This window comes from Argentina anserina, chromosome 5 (genome assembly GCF_933775445.1).
Source record: "Argentina anserina chromosome 5, drPotAnse1.1, whole genome shotgun sequence".
In the NCBI taxonomy this organism is placed as follows: Eukaryota; Viridiplantae; Streptophyta; class Magnoliopsida; order Rosales; family Rosaceae; genus Argentina; species Argentina anserina.
The window spans coordinates 17,850,135-17,867,506 of record NC_065876.1 but is presented as its reverse complement, the minus strand read 5'-3'; the positions used below and the strand labels follow the sequence as shown (position 1 = coordinate 17,867,506).

The 17,372-nt window shown below is 39.2% G+C and overlaps 2 protein-coding genes and 1 pseudogene across 2 annotated transcripts; 1 reads left to right on the top strand and 2 right to left on the bottom strand.

Moving 5' to 3' along the window:
- Positions 1 to 3,405: 3,405 nt before the first annotated feature.
- Positions 3,406 to 4,756, top strand: LOC126795647 (amino acid permease 3-like; annotated as a pseudogene).
- A 4,661-nt stretch (positions 4,757 to 9,417) lies between these two features.
- Positions 9,418 to 11,094, bottom strand: LOC126794352 (reticulon-like protein B12). The gene is made up of 4 exons (XM_050521046.1): positions 10,675 to 11,094; positions 10,250 to 10,430; positions 9,710 to 9,921; positions 9,418 to 9,616 (listed from the first exon to the last, which is right to left on the bottom strand). Exons 1-4 carry the CDS (start codon positions 10,847 to 10,849, stop codon positions 9,447 to 9,449), a joined length of 738 nt encoding a protein of 245 aa, XP_050377003.1. The 5' UTR covers positions 10,850 to 11,094; the 3' UTR covers positions 9,418 to 9,446.
- Positions 11,095 to 11,252: 158 nt separating this feature from the next.
- On the bottom strand, positions 11,253 to 16,250 carry LOC126794348 (26S proteasome non-ATPase regulatory subunit 12 homolog A-like). The gene is made up of 11 exons (XM_050521041.1): positions 16,126 to 16,250; positions 15,838 to 16,032; positions 15,204 to 15,311; positions 14,997 to 15,101; positions 14,829 to 14,885; positions 14,508 to 14,704; positions 12,945 to 13,044; positions 12,747 to 12,859; positions 12,502 to 12,655; positions 12,324 to 12,401; positions 11,253 to 11,769 (listed from the first exon to the last, which is right to left on the bottom strand). The coding sequence occupies exons 1-11, from the start codon at positions 16,126 to 16,128 to the stop codon at positions 11,551 to 11,553; spliced, it is 1,329 nt and encodes a 442-aa protein (XP_050376998.1). The 5' UTR covers positions 16,129 to 16,250; the 3' UTR covers positions 11,253 to 11,550.
- Positions 16,251 to 17,372: the final 1,122 nt, after the last annotated feature.

Below are 17,372 nucleotides of genomic sequence, written 5' to 3'. Positions count from 1 at the left end.
ATATATATATAAGAACTCAGAGTTCAATTTCACGTTTTAAGAACACATATCAGATCACATCTGATAGATAGTAGGCAACAACAATGACAATCAATTTCAGTCCAGTTCTCCAACACCAAAAACAGATTCATTAACAAGTCTGCATAACCACATCTGCCATTTTACTCTTAAAATACATTGTTAGATACATGGCCAATGCTTTCCCGGCCTTCAACTGAATTTTACATTATTTACATAAAACAACAAATACAGATAAAAACAACAACGTACATCACCGGTTGAACAAGAAGACTTGCCCTAATCACCAAATCTCTTTCCTTGATTTAGAAAATGCAAATTAATAATGGAACCGGTCAACGTACTCTTGATGAATCAATAGCTGCTTGTGAAGGGTTTATATGTCTTGAGGTCTGAAATCACCCCAGCTATTGAGCCAGCAGCAGCAGCTATTGATACAATGAGACAAGCGACACTTAAGAGTTTGGAGGAAAAGCCATTTTGTGCTCCACTTTGGTATCTTCTTCTGCGCAATGTACATTGTTAATGTTGTGATTTCCAGATGGGTGGCTGATCGCACAGTTAGCTATTAGTGAGTGTTAATTTGACACGAGAAGTATAGTGGTTCACCTCCCTCTCTTGGGGTAGGCTACGTCCATTTGAATCCACTTGTCCCACTTGTCCCATGATTGCTATCGTAGTCCCACGACTGCTATCGTAGTCCCATGACTGCTAGCACGGTGCACGGCTACTCCCGTAATCCCATGACTGCTATCGTAGTCCCACGACTGCTATCGTAGTCCCATGACTGCTAGCATAGTACGCGACTGCTAGTATGGTGCACGGCTACTCCCGTAGTCCCACGACTGCTAGCACTATGTACGACTGCTAGCACAGTCCATGGTCTTGCTCCCGCAATCCTACAACTGCTATCGTAGTCCCATGACTGCTAGTACGGTGCACGGCTGCTGCCGTAGTTACATGATTGTTATCAGTCCCATGACTGATGCTCCCATAGTTCCACGGTGGAACTCCACAGTTGACCTCCACGGTCCTACTCCACAATCGACTTTCACAGTCCTGCTCCACGGTTGACCTTCGCAGCCCTTTGTAGTTGCCAGAGAAAAGAAATCATTGCACAATGAACTACGGGACTTGCTTGCAAACCCAACCAACCCGCAACAAAGCACTACCATGACACAGAGAATTGAAAGGAAAATCTCTTCAAACCGGACATCTCCTCACGCAAAGCCAAAGCGGCTACTTGCAATCATTCCCCGCGCAAGGGAGCATCATGCTTGGACACCTCCAACATGATTTTGGTACTCTCATAGAGCGCAACTCCACTCCACATTGGCATAAGATAAGTAAAATGCTATGCCTCCCTACTCCTACTATAGAGATAATTATTACCATGTCTTAGCATGATTTTATTACGCTATGAAGCATGCCTACAACATACCGCACTTGATATGCATGCCCACATGGCTTTCACGCATTGCCTACAACACTTTTCAGAGTTAGCTAGCAAGGACACTTAGCCCATATCTTATATGCTTAGAGAATGTGTGACGCACACACTTGAATGTCAAACTTGATTGTGCTAATGAAACTAGGAATTTTTCTAACCATTATTCAAGAGAACAATTAAATTCCTTATGCAGACTGTTTCATCACACAACACTCAGACATTACAGAGTCAGAAATTCTTTCCTTGCCAAAAAGTGAGAGACTACGCCCAAGAGGGCTCAAGCCGTGTAAATATGCGCACTACGCCCAAGAGAGCTCAAGACGTCCTACGCGTAATGCTTATCTACGCTACGATGGATGCACTACGCCCAAGAGGGCTCAAGCCGCGTAAATACGCGCACCACGCCCAAGAGGGCTCAAGACGTCCTACGCGTAATATTTATCTACGCTACGATGGATGCACTACGCCCAAGAGGGCTCAAGCCGCGTAAGTACGCGCACTACGCCCAATAGGGCTCAAGACGTCCTACGCGTAACGCTTATCTACGCTACGATGGATGCGCTACGCCCAAGAGGGCTCAAGCCGCGTAAATACGCGCACTACGCCCAAGAGGGCTCAAGACGTCCTACGCATAACACTTATCTATGCTACGATGGATGCACTACGCCCAAGATGGCTCAAGCCGCGTAAATACGTGCACTACGTCCAAGAGGGCTCAAGACGTCATACGCGTAACGCTTATCTATGCTACGATGGATGCACTACGACCAAGAGGGCTCAAGCCGCGTAAATACGCGCACTACGCCCAAGAGAGCTCAAGACGTCCTACGCGTAACTCTTTTCTATGATACGATGGGTGCACTACGACCAAGAGGGCTCAAGCCGCGTAAATACGCGCACTACGCCCAAGAGAGCTCAAGACGTCCTATGTGTAACACTTATCTACGCTACGATGGATGCACTACGCCCAAGAGGGCTCAAGCCGCGTAAATACGCGCACTACGCCTAAATGAGCTCAAGAAGTCCTACGCGTAAAGCTCACTACGCTACGATGGACACATTACGCTCAATGTCAGCATCCAAAAGACGTCCTACGCGTAGCCTACTACGCTACGATGGACACACCACGCCCTAATTCAGCGTCCAAAAGATGTCCTACGAGTAGGTCACTACGCTAAGATGGACACACTATGCCCGCAGTGGCTCAAAGCCATCCTACGCGCACTGCGATATAGGACGCACCAGCCTTCAGTGGCCGCACTAGCCTTCAAAGGCCATATTGGCATATATAAGCCACACTCACCCGTAGTGGCCATATAAGTCCAAAGCGTCATCACGGAAGACTACTTCGCCTAAGCACACCGCACAAATAGGCTATATCACTCGAAACTGCCTCGCTTACTAGGGGTTTCGGGGACTTACGCACACTGGCGTACTAGATCATATTCGGGACCATACATATATACACACGCATCATCATGTGTCAAACACACATCGCGCCCGTACATTCTTATGTTATCCATGACAACAGACATACTTCGTGCACATATGTTTTTATCTTTGTTTTGCAGGTTTGAGAGTCTCTTCTTGCTTAAGGAGTTCGGGGACTGGTAGGGGTATGCCACCGTCCGAACACTTATGCTCGGTGACATGTTGATTGATAAACTCCCTAAGCAAGAAGTTCCTCTTACTTAGGGACTGCGGGGGGACATGTTGACAACCCTACTAGCATAGAGCTAGTATGGCATGTCACCGAGCATAAGCATCACTCTCTAGGCGGATCTACAAGTCACTATGTGGCTCAACCATGATATTCATAGCGTACCTCGTCATACAAGCTTTCCAATAATAGTCGGAACTCACCAAGACACCACCGGGAAGTCATTTTTCCGACCTCATCAAGATGGTTCCATAATAAGCCTAAAGTCTCAATCAATATGCCGACACAGGGAGGCTCCAACTGCTTAGAGTCCTTTGATGATGACGGTCATCTCAAAAGAACCGGAACGATTTGGACTGCCAGTGCTCACATTTTTACTGTTGTAGTTGGCTCTGGGGGTTCTATCCTTAGCTTGGGCGATAGCTCAGCTTGGATGGGTCGCTGGCCCTGTTGTCATGGTCTTGTTCTCTTTGGTGATTCACTACACTTCAACCTGCTATCTGAGTGCTACCTCTCTGGTGATTCTGACACTGGAAAAAGAAACTACACTTACATGGATGTTGTTCGATCCAACCTAGGTGGAGTCCAAGTCAAGATTTGTGGATATGTTCAGTACTTAAACATCGTTGGAGTTGCCATTGGATACACTATAGCATCATCCATTAGCATGATGTCAATCAAGAGGTCTAACTGCTTCCACAAAAGTGGTGGAAATGATCCATGCCATACCAATAGCAACTCCTACATGATCGCGTTCGACATAACACAAATCAAATTCTCTCAGATTTCAGACTTTGATCAGTTGTGGTGGATTTCTGTTGTTGCTTCAATCATGTCCTTTACTTACTCGACGATTGTACTTGGCCTTGGAATTGCTAAAGTTGCAGAAACTAGAACAATCATGGGAAGTATGACTGGAATAAACATTAGAACTGTGACTGAAACCGATAAGATATGGAGGAGCTTCCAAGCTCTTGGTAATGTAGCTCTGGCCTACTCTTCCTCTCTTATTTTGATTGAAATTCAAGACACAGTTAGATCTCCACCATCTGAAGCCAAAACAATGAAGAAGGCCACTATAATTAGTGTTGCAACAACCCTTTTCTACATGCTATGTGGCTGCATGGGCTATGCTGCTTTTGGAGACTTTTCCCCTGGAAACTTGCTCACTGGTTTTGGGTTCTATAACCCATTTTGGCTCTTAGACATTGCCAACGTTGCTGTAGTAGTCCACCTTGTTGGTGCATACCAAGTCTACTGCCAACCCTTATTTGCTTTTGTTGAGAAAATAGCAGCAAGAAAGTACCCAGAGAGCGAGTTTATCTCTAAGAGAAATCAAAATCCGAGTTCCCGGTCTTGGCCGTTGCAACCGTAATTACTTTAGATTGGTGTGGAGGACTGCCTTTGTGATTGTGACCACTGTAATCTCTATGCTCCTTCCATTCTTTAACGATGTTGTCAGACTTCTCGGGGCTTTCGGATTCTGGCCATTGACTGTTTACTTCCCAGTTGAGATGTATGTTGACATCCCTACTAGCATAGAGCTAGTATGGCATGCCACCGAGCATAAACATCACTCTCTAGGCGGATCTACAAGTCACTATGTGACTCAACCATGGTATTCATAGCGTATCTCGTCATACAAGCTTTCCAATGATAGTCGGAACTCACCAAGACACCACCGGGAAGTCACATTTCTGACCTCATCAAGATGGTTCCATAGTAAGCCTAGAGAGACATTTGTCCCACATTGAAAAATATGTAAATGAGAGGGGTTCCCTCACCTATAAAAGGACCCCTCATCCCACTTAGAAATGGGATCACTACATGTATAACTTAAGGCTATTTGCCTATACTAGTGGATTCAAGTGGACGTAGCCTACCCCAAGAGAGGGAGGTGAACCAATATACTTCTCATGTCAAATTAACACTCACTAATAGATAACTGTGCGATCAGCCACCCATCTGGTAATCACAACGTTAACATTGGCTCCGTCTGTGGGAAGCTGACAATTAGCTTCGTCCTTCACCACCAAAAGACCTCCCACGGTCCCCCACACCTGTTGGTTGAATCACTTAAGTATGATTATGTGTATTTATGTGTGAAACTACCTACTCCCAAGTATAGGAGGTCAAGTTTTAGTAAGGGAAAGTGTAGAGTATCGTATCCAAAGGATTGGGAGAAACTCAACTCTAACTAGATTTCCGCAAGAAAAACTAGAAAAACATGCATTCTAACTTTTTACAAGTTCACAACATTAGCCCTTTGGAAGCTAAAAATCATGAAGATGGTATTAACAAGTAGTAGTGAATCGACTTGGTTGATTTTAGAATTAAGCTAAGCAAACTAATTATTGCACAAAAATAACAAGGAAATGTAAATGTAAAGATAAAATCAAAAGAGGAGTAGAGACTTAGGCATTGCACTTAGCCTTACTCATGCACAAATGTAACTCGAAATTAATGCATAACATGTTTGACAAACTTCCCCCTAGTGCTTTGGTGAAGCTACCAAAAAACCAAAACTAATCATGCAATTTAACAAAGTCTTTTGGAGCCAAATTAAATCACAAAACCTTAGTCCCAATTATATTACCTTATAATACAAGTGGGCTATGTACCACAAGCATAACACCCCCTTAGAGTAATTACACTCATGGCACAAGCATTAAGTTCAAGGTAAGAAATTCAAGCAACTTAATATTTCCCGTAAGAAACACTAAGCCACCACCTAAAGGCTACCCATGCTCACGGATTCAAGAAGTTGTCAAGTTCAAGTTCCGATTCATTAATTACCTAAACATGTTTCTAGGTGACAAAACTAGCAACGCATTTAGTAAGCATTTTAAGTGTAGAAGCCCATAGATTCAACATGCATCAACATCAATTCAAAGTAAAATGAATTCATTAGCACATGAGTTTGGCTAGGGCTAGCCTGGCCTCAAATCCAACTACTCACAACCCATTAAATACAATCATTTGGTTCAATGATCATACAACCAAACTTATATCTTGCTGGTGGAAGGTTGAATCCTCCTAGTAGCAAACATCAATTTTTTCTCATTGTACATGTACACTTTGTTTCCTTGCAATTTTCTACACCTTTCTTCATCTTCCTCTTTTGGTTAAAGTATTTTTTTTCTCATTTTTGTTCTAAATTTCCACTTTTTATTAGCATTTAGTTGAGCAAAAAAACTAAAACATTTCCTTATAATATAGTTATACACTTCAATTCCTCTCATGATCATTCCATTAGGTTCTAGGCCTTAAAAAATATATATGTATAGAAGAATTTTTTTTTTGGCACTTATCATTAGCCTGGACATGTACGAGATCCTGAATCTGCTACTGCGTACAAAGAGACACCAACACATAACACAAGCATTCTTTTTATATGTGTAATAATATGCAGGAGCTAAATGAAGTATTTGCTTCGGCAAAATGGGAATGGGAGAGTTAACTGAGTGGTTTGCTTAGTGAGTTGAATAAGGAAACCATAAGATGACAATATATAAGCAGAATCATGAATAAAACTAATTTGGATTGACTTCCTCTACGACTTGGATTGGTAAGGAGAGCTCAAAATGAAGTTACGTTAAGAAAACCCTAAAACTAAAATGTCAAGGCTTCTTCAAATCCAATACGAACTAGGCTTTCTTCCTCGAAAATGACTACACCCAATTAGATTAGGAAAAGGATGTGTGGCGCAAAACAGTAAATTTCCGTACTTATTTGACATTCTTTCTTTATTAAAAAAATAAAGGAAACATTTTTACTACCGTGCAATTTACCTGTTACCGTACAACTTGGATAGATAGGATGAATTTCATATATTTCAGTTTTCATTTCTACTCTGTACACTTTGAGCTTTCACACAGTGAGAAAACTACAAAGAAGATGCCAATAGGGACAACGGCGATCGGAGCCCTATTATACTGTCAAGTGTGTTAATGAGCCCAGGAAGGAAAGATCCACAAACGAGGAAATAAAGTATAGCATGAGCCCGGAGAAAGTAAAAAAAAACCAAGGTCAAGAGGGATAAAGAACAAATAGAAACCAGTAATCAATACGAACAGCACAACTCTAACTTGTTGTAAACCTGTCCTGTGACACATCAACAAAATCAACAAAATGAATAGCACAAACCCCCATCAGGAGCTAAAAGAATCAAGACAAGGCTGGGAACCCAGATGTACTCCAAGTCTCCAACGCCCTCTGCAAGCTTCCCTAGCCTACATGCGCCGTAAATATATAATGTGTAAAAAACTGGAAAAAAAAAACGCAGAAAGAAGTATATGTTGAACCCTGGTGGCTTTATTGCAAGCGTGTTGCCCAACCAACTCAGCTGCAATATAGTAGTTAAGTTTTTTTTTTGTTACTTATCTAGTTTTGTGTCTGTGTGTGTGCAAGTCGCCGGTAGGCGGATTCCGCTGGTAACCCGTAGAATTAAATTGCTCAACATTGCCGGAATTTTACCGGGACACACACACGCGCACACGCGCGCGCGCACACACACACATATATATACCCTCAAAAATCTTTTAGTTTGCTGGAGAACTAATTACTGAATATCTCTTTACAATTCCGGCTCCAAATGAGTACTGCAAGGCAGAGAGCCGATTTCTGTTGGCACATGTGCTCTGTTTTAAGACGATCTGAGGTATAACCGGCTTCATTTCTCACACATAATGCCTATGATGATCATGTCAGCTTTTGTTGGCATTTTCTATACTGAGTTTGTTTATGCACAGGTTCTATTCGATCTTTATGCGGTTGTGGAAAGCATATAGCAATCACCCTACAAGTAATGTCTTTTACCACACATTACCGTCAGGAAGGAAAGTAAGCGTAGTTGATCATTACACCATCAGACATTGGGTAAAGCAATTTTAAAGTATTGTCATTGAATTTAGCCTAGGGTGTGTTTGTTACAGCTGTGATTATAAAAAAAGTCGGCTTATGCTGATTTCTGAAAATAAGTGGCTGATAAATAAAGTTGCAGACTGTTTGATAAACTGGCTTATATAAGTAGCTGTTAGTGACAGAAGTAATGGCAAAGCGTTTGGTAAACTCAAACTAGTTTATGCTTTTAATTTGTCAAATGACCAATTTAGACATGTACGATAATTTTTAGTTAATTTTAGTTTAAAACAATGCCTAAAAATATATGGCATATTAATATTTGATAATTTTAAAATTATCTTAAACCAATATACTCTGATATTGATAATTTGGTTTTGATTAGGATCATGTCAATACATAAATACTCAATCACGTGCATTCATCAAACTTTGAGCAATCATGTCTCTTAATATATCAATTTCTTGTGCGCCATGATGATTTTGTTCATCATCATCTTCTTCTTCTTCTTCTTCCTCATCTCACCACCTTCCCTTTCTTCGCCTCGGACAAAATGTCTATCACGATGTGCATATCTTCGGATATAATTATGAAATGTCATAGTAGCGATGACAATCTTCACTTGTTTCTCGAATGAATATCCTTGCATGTCTTTTAAAATCTTCCATTTTTTTTTCCAAACTCCAAATGAGCGTTCTATAACTCCTCTAAGTGAAGAGTGTGCTTGGTTAAATAGTTCTCTTTTATTTCTTGGTTCTCGGCCACGATATTGTTGGAAGTGTTGTGGTGGCCCTTTTTAAGGTCTCAAATACCCTGGCAGAGTGGGATATTCTGAATCCACAACATAATATTTTCCTACCTCTAGTAAACTTTAGTAAATTTTTACTACCCCCAATAAACTTTATTTTTTTGCATCTAAGTTGATTTTTCTCCGTTTTAAGGTGTGTTATGGCCTTTAGAAATACTGTTTTTCAAGTTTAATACCCCCAGTAGAAGTTTACTACCTCTAGTAAACTTTAGTAAATTTTTACTACCCCCAGTAAACTTTATTTTTTTGCATCTAAGTTGATTTTTCTCCGTTTTAAGGTGTGTTATGGCCTTTAGAAATACTGTTTTTCAAGTTTAATATTGCAAACCAAACTAACAACCAACAATAACAGATGAACCCGAAATCCCAAAGCAATCTAACCAAAACAAAACTTTCTCTAGCTTCTAACTCTGACTAATTTCGTGTTTCATTGATAAATGAGGGTTATGAAAGCTCCACTTTTGAAGTTTAAGATAGAGCATGTACAGAACCAACTTTTTCTATTATCATTATGTGGCTTAGATTGCAACATTTATAACACTCTTGACATGATATCTCTGCAATTTGAAAAACCAAAAAGACTTTAAAGGGGAGTAAAAGGATGAAACCGCACTCATACACATCGCCTCATCAATCACATGAACTTAGTATCAACTAAGTTTCTTCTTCTCCAATATCAAGTGTTGAAATCTGTTTACATATTCTTCATCTAGTTTAGCATACAATTTCAGCAATTTCCTGTAACCCATTATGACATACTTGTCCGCATAATCCTCACATCTGTCATAGGATGCTGGAATTTTCAAAACAATGACAAGGCCTGCAACAGAGGATTTGAAAATTATAAGAACCAATTTCCACATTTGGATTCTCATTTCCGAATTAGGCAAATCTCATTGAAACTGAAGCTTACTGGTGTAGCTCAAAGTCAGGAAATCAGTCAAGCCACCAATAAAGTAGATCAGAAGCAGGAAAGCCGCTATTTTGAAGAACAACCTCGAATCCTTACCGAGAGAAATATCTTGTGAAACCAAAAGCAAAGCGTTTACACGAGTGCGGATGACAGCTGCAGCTTCATTCCCCATTTCTTCTGATAACTGAAATTCAGGCAGGGGTGGAGCTGGTCTGTTCTAAATGAAATTTATCATTATAGTCATGTGCAGCACGAAAATTTAAGTTTGCAACTGAAAATGTATTTCATCAATCATCCTAGCCATGTCTTCAGAAGTTTGACATTATTTGGGATGAAAACAAACGTAAGACAGTTGATCAAGGTCTAAGAACTCTCTTATAAATTATAATGTCAAACAGGTTTGCATAATGAAGCTAAACATGTGTAGTTTTATTCAATTTTAAATGAATGATAAGAGTTTGCATCAACTGAACAAAACATTGAATTGAACTATAAGGAACCAAATGTCAGTCAAGAAGCACAACTTGCACTACATATTACCGGTTCAGAATGGCAACCGCTGTTGCCCAGAGAAACAGAATGACAAAGAGAAGGAGAAGAACACTAGAGACCAGTGATAGCAATGTATAACCAGACTTCTCAAACACCACCCAAGCAGCTAAAGCTACTAACAGTATCCCCATTGTCACATCTTTCTGCCTCCACAAGATCACATCTGCAACTATATCAGTAAAATATCACCCAAAAAAGAAAGGCTCATTAGACCCGTAATATCTTAAATCCAAAGCAACCAACCAAACTTCTGCATTTGATCAAAGAACAAAGTTTACGTTTACCCAAATTAAATCTCAACATTGAAGTAACTCCAATACTGAATGACAACTCTTTTATAGCAATCTGAAGTAATTAAGAATTGTAAAGAGGAGAATGTGATGCAGAATAATCAACAAAGATGAAGGACTCACCAAGACCTCCTCCAAGGATCTCATGAAGGCTTCTCTGCCGGCCAAACAATCTTTCTGGTGAACCCATTTGGACTTTAAACCCAAAAACACAATCTAAATCCAATCCAGATCTCCAAGAGCCAAAAAGGATGCAGCTTTGGGGAACTGAGATGATTCCACAGTGAAAGAGAAACATTAGGGGTGTACTGCCCGGAGAGAGGGAGGTCGCCCTTGGCAGTGGGTTTGGCCTAGTTGATGGTATTTCTGTTTGATATGTGATGGGTCGTAATTAGTTGAAACCACCAAGGGTACCCATTGGTATTTTGGAATGTTCATTAATTCGCCGCTACAGTGCGCGCGTTAAGAAGTAGAAGCGGCTTCTAAAAAGAGGGTAAGAGCTACTTCTCCTTTTGGCTTGAAAAAGCCCCAGCTTTTGGAAGTTGGAAGAGCAGAAGCCAGTTTACCAAATGAGTTGCTGGGCTTCACTTATAATCACCAGAGCTCATAAGCTCTACCAAACACAGCCCTAGTTTGCGCAAATGGTCATTTCCCGTAAAGAAAATTAACAAAAGCGCAAGAACAAGCTACAGAAGATAAAAGGCAGGAAACATGTCATCTTGAATCAGGCACCAAAGAACATAAGAACCAAGTGAAACACCATTGGCAAGTTATGTGCCAGTAGTACACAGCAGTCTTTTAGTTATAAAAGCCTTATCTAGCGAACAAATATTTTGGGGGATACATGTGTGATCGACCCTTCATATTTAATTTAAATGCTGGAATTGAAAACTCAGTTTATGGAACAGTTCCAGCCTGCATGGCTTATCCAGAAGGAAACATAAGTTCAGTTAACCCTCGCACTTTCGAAACCCCAAAATAAGCATGCCACACCGCTCCTTAAGCCTTCAAGGCAGCCTTGTGAACCATGGTTTCTTTGTGAATCTGATGACAGCTTTTCTCAACAAGATCAAGTAGTTTCTCCAAGCTCATAGCCCATGAATTAAGAACATTGTTGCTATCCTTTGAAGTTTGGAAACAGACAATCCCTATCGGTCTGTCAATCTTGGCAACAAGTGCCTTGGACACAACCATATCTGAGAGATGCTTCTCAGCTTCCTGAACACAAAGGAACCGAAAGTACAGATTAAACAACAGTGGGAACAAGACTAGATTTTCCTATATGAAATACTAACTTTGACTCGGTCCATGAAGCATGAATGAATCGGAATTTAAAGTAAAATTTGAATTCCAGCTCTCTGGAAAGTGGTATTTTGAAATCCTAAGTGCATGTACCATATGAATAGAAAGTACAATTTGAATTCCAGAGAGTTAGAAACCAGAATATAAGTTCAATTTGTAATTTGGAATCCCAAGCTCCTTCTATATCAAGTTTCATACGTGTTGGGACATTTATCAAAAGAAGTGAAAAATAAATGAAGACAATGAGATGTGAGTTTCCTATGGAAATGAACTACTGGTCTTGGCCTCAACAGTTCAAAACTATCTCTTTCCACTACCATGTTACATACAATTTAGAGCAAGAGGACAAACTATCTGAATACAAACACATCATTGCACAACAACATAAATTATGGAAATGCACATGTATAACAAACACACATTTCACTGCAATTAAAATGTTCAAATGAATAAAAATAACATCAACAGACCTGGATACTAAGACACAGTAGCTCTGCGAGTCTCTTCAAGGTAATTCTTGAGTAATACTTTGAAACAACAAGAATGTTCTGCAAAAGCACCACATGTCAGCAAAAGTATCTGCTAAATAAATAGAGAAATGAATAGCAGAACCCAGATGTTAAGATATTACAACTAATTGAAACCTACATGTTCAATAATTCTTTGCTTCAGATCATCAGCTGCTTTGTCACCCAAAGAGCCTCCTGGCATACTCTTCTCATTCTCAAACTCAGCCTTGTATGTATTCCAAAGAGTTGTCCACTGTATGACCTCCATGGTTACCACCTGTTTCAACAGCAACCTACAACAAAATAACAGAGGCAGGCCTTCTTTATCAAACTGAAATTTAAATATAAGGGAGATGTCTAACAAATACTAAAAGTTGAATTTACCTAAAATAAGGAATTTCGGAAAGATTCTTATCTTCCAGGGTGGAATTAAGAAGGCTGGACTGCAATGGATCATGTGGAGACAGAACCAAGTACCAACAGATTTTCCTCAAGACCTATATGAAGAGAAATATCAGAGAAGATCAACAGAGTCAAGGAGATTTAAATCATTTAATACACGATTACAAACAAGAGCTGTACCGGTATCCACTGGGTTGGATTCTCTCTAACAGAAGGAATCTCGTATATAGCCTTATAGCAACGGCTAATCTCAAGGTAATCATTATTATGAATATAATACCTACAGAAATCAGAAAACCAGTATCAATATCACCATATAGCAACAGCTATCAGTAATCTATTCTGTACATTAACCAAGCAAAAAGGAGCTGTGAAACCATTTCAAAGTTCAGCTGGTCTATTTTTAGTCAATGGTTAAGACCACTCTGTAAATAAACACAAAAATGTAGGGTTCTGCAAGTGATTGTGAGCAATACAGTAAGCAAAACAATGTTGAGCGAGTGACTAGGACAGCAGGAGCCCAAGGAAGAAGCTCTTCCGAATCCAATAAGCTTGCAATTTTAAAAAGACAGCGAGAAATAAAATATGCACTGTTCATTTTGCAAACCGTCTACTTTCACTTTGCCATCCACATTTTCCCAATTCACCCTTATACTTTTCTCATCTTTTGTCATCCCCCTTTATTCGCCATTATGTTCCGGTGAATATGAATGAACAATTAAATTGAAGCTGGCAATACAGTTTGCAAACAGGGATTGCACATATCACATCCTTATACTTTGAAGAATGAATATGTAACGTTGCAAGTGTTCAACATACATTGTTGCCTCTCAATTCACTATAATTCAAATTCTAGCATCTGGACATTTAAAAAAGATGATTTCATGGATAAAATACCCAATTTCAGACATAAAATTTCAAGAGGTTGTACTTTATTTTTCAACGCTAATGATTTGTCTGAGGGGTCTCCCTTTGAAAAAAAAAAACAACAAAAAAACTGGGGTCTCCCTTCAAACAAAAGAACTCCAGAATAAAGATAGGTAGTAACTTTGAGGGTTTACATCATTCAGGATCAAACAATGGGCCAGACCGCTCAACTAAATCTTCATTTCTCCCAAGTTTTTTTGGTAAAAAAATCTAACTAACAGACCTGGCTGAACATTGCCAGATCAAAGCAGTTATCAGTACTTATCTTCGCATCATCAGATTTTAATTTACCCAGTTTACCAAACAGTCCCACCCCACAGGAGGACAAGCTGGAATGGAAATGCTTTAGAAAAATAATATTCTAATCCCAAAGCACAAATGTTTCAGTGACATCCTCATAATTAAAAAGGATTGGAGTTGGGCATTCACTTATTCTTTAGGAATGCTAAACATCTATAAATCTTTATTTTTAATTTCTGAATACCCATGATACAGGTAAACCTTGGTTTTAATTAAATGATCAGGTAAAACCTCACCTTTGCTCTTATAAAAATTAGGAAAAAAAATCCCTTCCAGTGCTTATTTTGCAAAACCACAAAACAAACAGTAGCTCAGGACATTGAGAGAAATCAAGACATCATTTCCACAAGTACAAATTTGCAAATCAAATAACCATGAAATTTCAAGGACAGCACATAAAGATATAAGAATTTCATGGCTCATGAAACCCCAATCAAAACCAGATAAATACCCATGCTTGGTTAAGCATTTAAAAAATAGAAACAGAGATCAGCAAATGATCTAACACCCACATACCTTATCATTAATTCATAGTAGATCCTCTTCAACTCTAGGAGCGATGGTATATCAGCCGGAGCTTCTTCAACAACACCATCACCTTCTTTAGGTTTTTTCTTTTCTTTTGAAGCATCAATATCAAAAACTCTTGGACTAATTTTCCTTGATAGTATCTGGGCACGAACATAATCTTGTCGGTCCAAGCACAGACGGACCTGCAAAGTTTGATTATCCTCAGAGTTGTTGACAATGATAATCAAAATTAAAATCTAATAGTTGTACTTGCAATGAATGTGTACATAGTAAAAAAAAGTAATCAAAAGGAAACTAGACCCGTACTTGTTCAAGAATGAATGCAATCTTCTCAGTTTTTGCCATAGCACCAAAAGTTTCCACCTGTAAAGCATATTGCATAAAAATGAGTAACTGAAAATGTTTTTTCATATTTCTTTTTTATTCTAAGGTGCGGGTGGGGGGGTTAAGGGGGATAATGATTTTCATACTGACCGCAATTTCTTGCATCAGATCAGCGGCTTCAGCAATAAGGCCTTGCTCTTCCTTAATCTTTGCAAGTCTTTTGATCAACCGAGCTCTCTCAATTTCCACATATATCTAAAGAACAACCAATAGATATCATGAAAACTTTATCGAAACCACAAAACTACAATATATATTTTGAGAAGAGGCCGATGAAGCCCTCAAGCACATGTATACCTTTCCTGCAGAAACATTATTTAATGTTTTAATAAGCTCTATACGAGTTTCAATATCCGGTGTCTGATCAATGTATTGCATAGCTTGCTGGACCATTGCAGTAACAGCCTGCACACAAACCAACAGCTCATGATGAATAACAATCAAAGCTCCTAACTCTCATAGAAACTGGACGAATATATCTAAACTAAGTAGATCCCCACACAATCAGCAACGGACCACCTAGCAATACATTATCAAAGACGAACTGCACAGATATGATGCAAGCCATAATTCAAGAGCAGCATTTAGCTATAAGATCAGTACACAGAAGTAACTTTCTATTTTTCTTCATTTTTTTCAACAATTACAGAGCCCAAGTTGCTTCTCAGAAACATTAATAGAATCCACATGGCCGAACAAGAACTGCATGAATTTTGCGAAATTCACAATAAAATCCATTTTCTTTTCATACATATCTGGTAAGTAGTTTGCATCCACTACTGCACTACTAACAAAAACCAGTCTAAATGCATACAGACCTCATCCAACTCCAAATTCTTCCAACCAAATTAGCATTAAATTTTCGACTACAAAACTTGAAACCTTCAATTGAAGAAAAATGGCAGAGAATCTAAAAATGAGTACAGGCTACCTGCTTGAGCTGACCACGGCGTTTGGACAAGACAACGATCTGGTCATTGAGGGTCTTCCAAGCACCGGCTTTGAAGCAGAGCTCAAGAATGTCAGTGGCGGCCTTCTTGGTTCCGGCGACGTCGCCGGAGAGCCTCATCTGCTTCTCCAAGGTGAGCAATTGCTCTATCTGCGCGTCTAGATTGCCTCCTCCTTCCTGAAATGTTCCACAATTTCACAAAATCCATACAGCGAAAATAAGGAGGAACAGCGATAGCGAAAAGGCTAGGGTTTTAGAAGAAAAGCTTACCATAGTTGAAGATCGAAGCTAGCAGAGGTGTTTAGGGTAAAGCAAAGAAGAAGAAAGTGACGACCTTATGGCGTATTATACATCTCAAGAGCCTTTATATAGTTTGAAGGTTTGGGCTTCCAATTACAAGAATTTAAGTCCAATTTTCATCAGTGGTGCATGAAGTAGTAATTAGAGCCACTAAGAATTTCAAGACACCAAAGTTTCGAAATTATAAATTTTGGTACATCAAGTATCACATTTGCCCCAGTATGCATACATGGCGCTACGACCGCTGTTAAAATAGTAAGAACTCTCATAAAGGGGTAATTTTGGTCACATCGAGTTCACCCGATCTCATTTTGGCCACACCCAGTTCTCTTTCTCGCACATGATTGCACAGTGCAGACAACCAGGGGCGGATTTGATTCGGTGGGAGCTAAAGTGAGATTTCTGTCCAGAAAAAAAAAACTCTTTATTAAAAAAAAATTTAACTAATTGATTGTACGAGATCTCTCTGCTCTCATCTATACTTCTACCGTTCTACTGTATAACCCACAAATTTAGCTATTCTCCAGTTCTCTTCTAAGTTCTTTTAAAATTAAATCAGATACTGATTAGAATAATTAGATACTAATTAGAATAATTAGATTCTGAAATTTGGTGGTTTTATGAGTTTATTCACTTTGTTGGTTAAACAGATCTTATTGGAAATTTGGAATATGATTATATGAAATTAGGTGTTAATGTGTTAGTCTTGCTATTGTCTTACTGAATAGCTGAATAGATTATAATCAGAAATTGAGTATTTTATTTGCCTATTTGAATTTGGTAAGATTGTAGGGAATTAGTGTCATCGATTTGAAATGATTAGAAATTTGGTGGTATGTTAGAGAATGGCCGAATGAGAGTTTGAGTATTTGTCTATGCGGATTAGTTAAGAACTTAATATTATAGGGAATTGTAGGAATATTTAGGTTTAATTTACTTTTAATTATATGAACTTTATACATTGTATATTGTAAACCTGAAAAAAAAAATTTGTCCTTCGGCTAAAGTTGTAGTCCGCCCTATAAAATTTTAGGTATGTCCCTAAAATTAGCCAAGGTAATATTTTTATCCTAGATCCGCCACTGCAGACAACAATATACCATTGCTAGAGCTTCAATTTTTCCTTTATGTACATGCTTGCCTCTTCCTCCATATGGCTTCCTCCATATGGTACTACTCGTCGCTGGCTCTCTCTACCACTCAAACCCCAACATCGT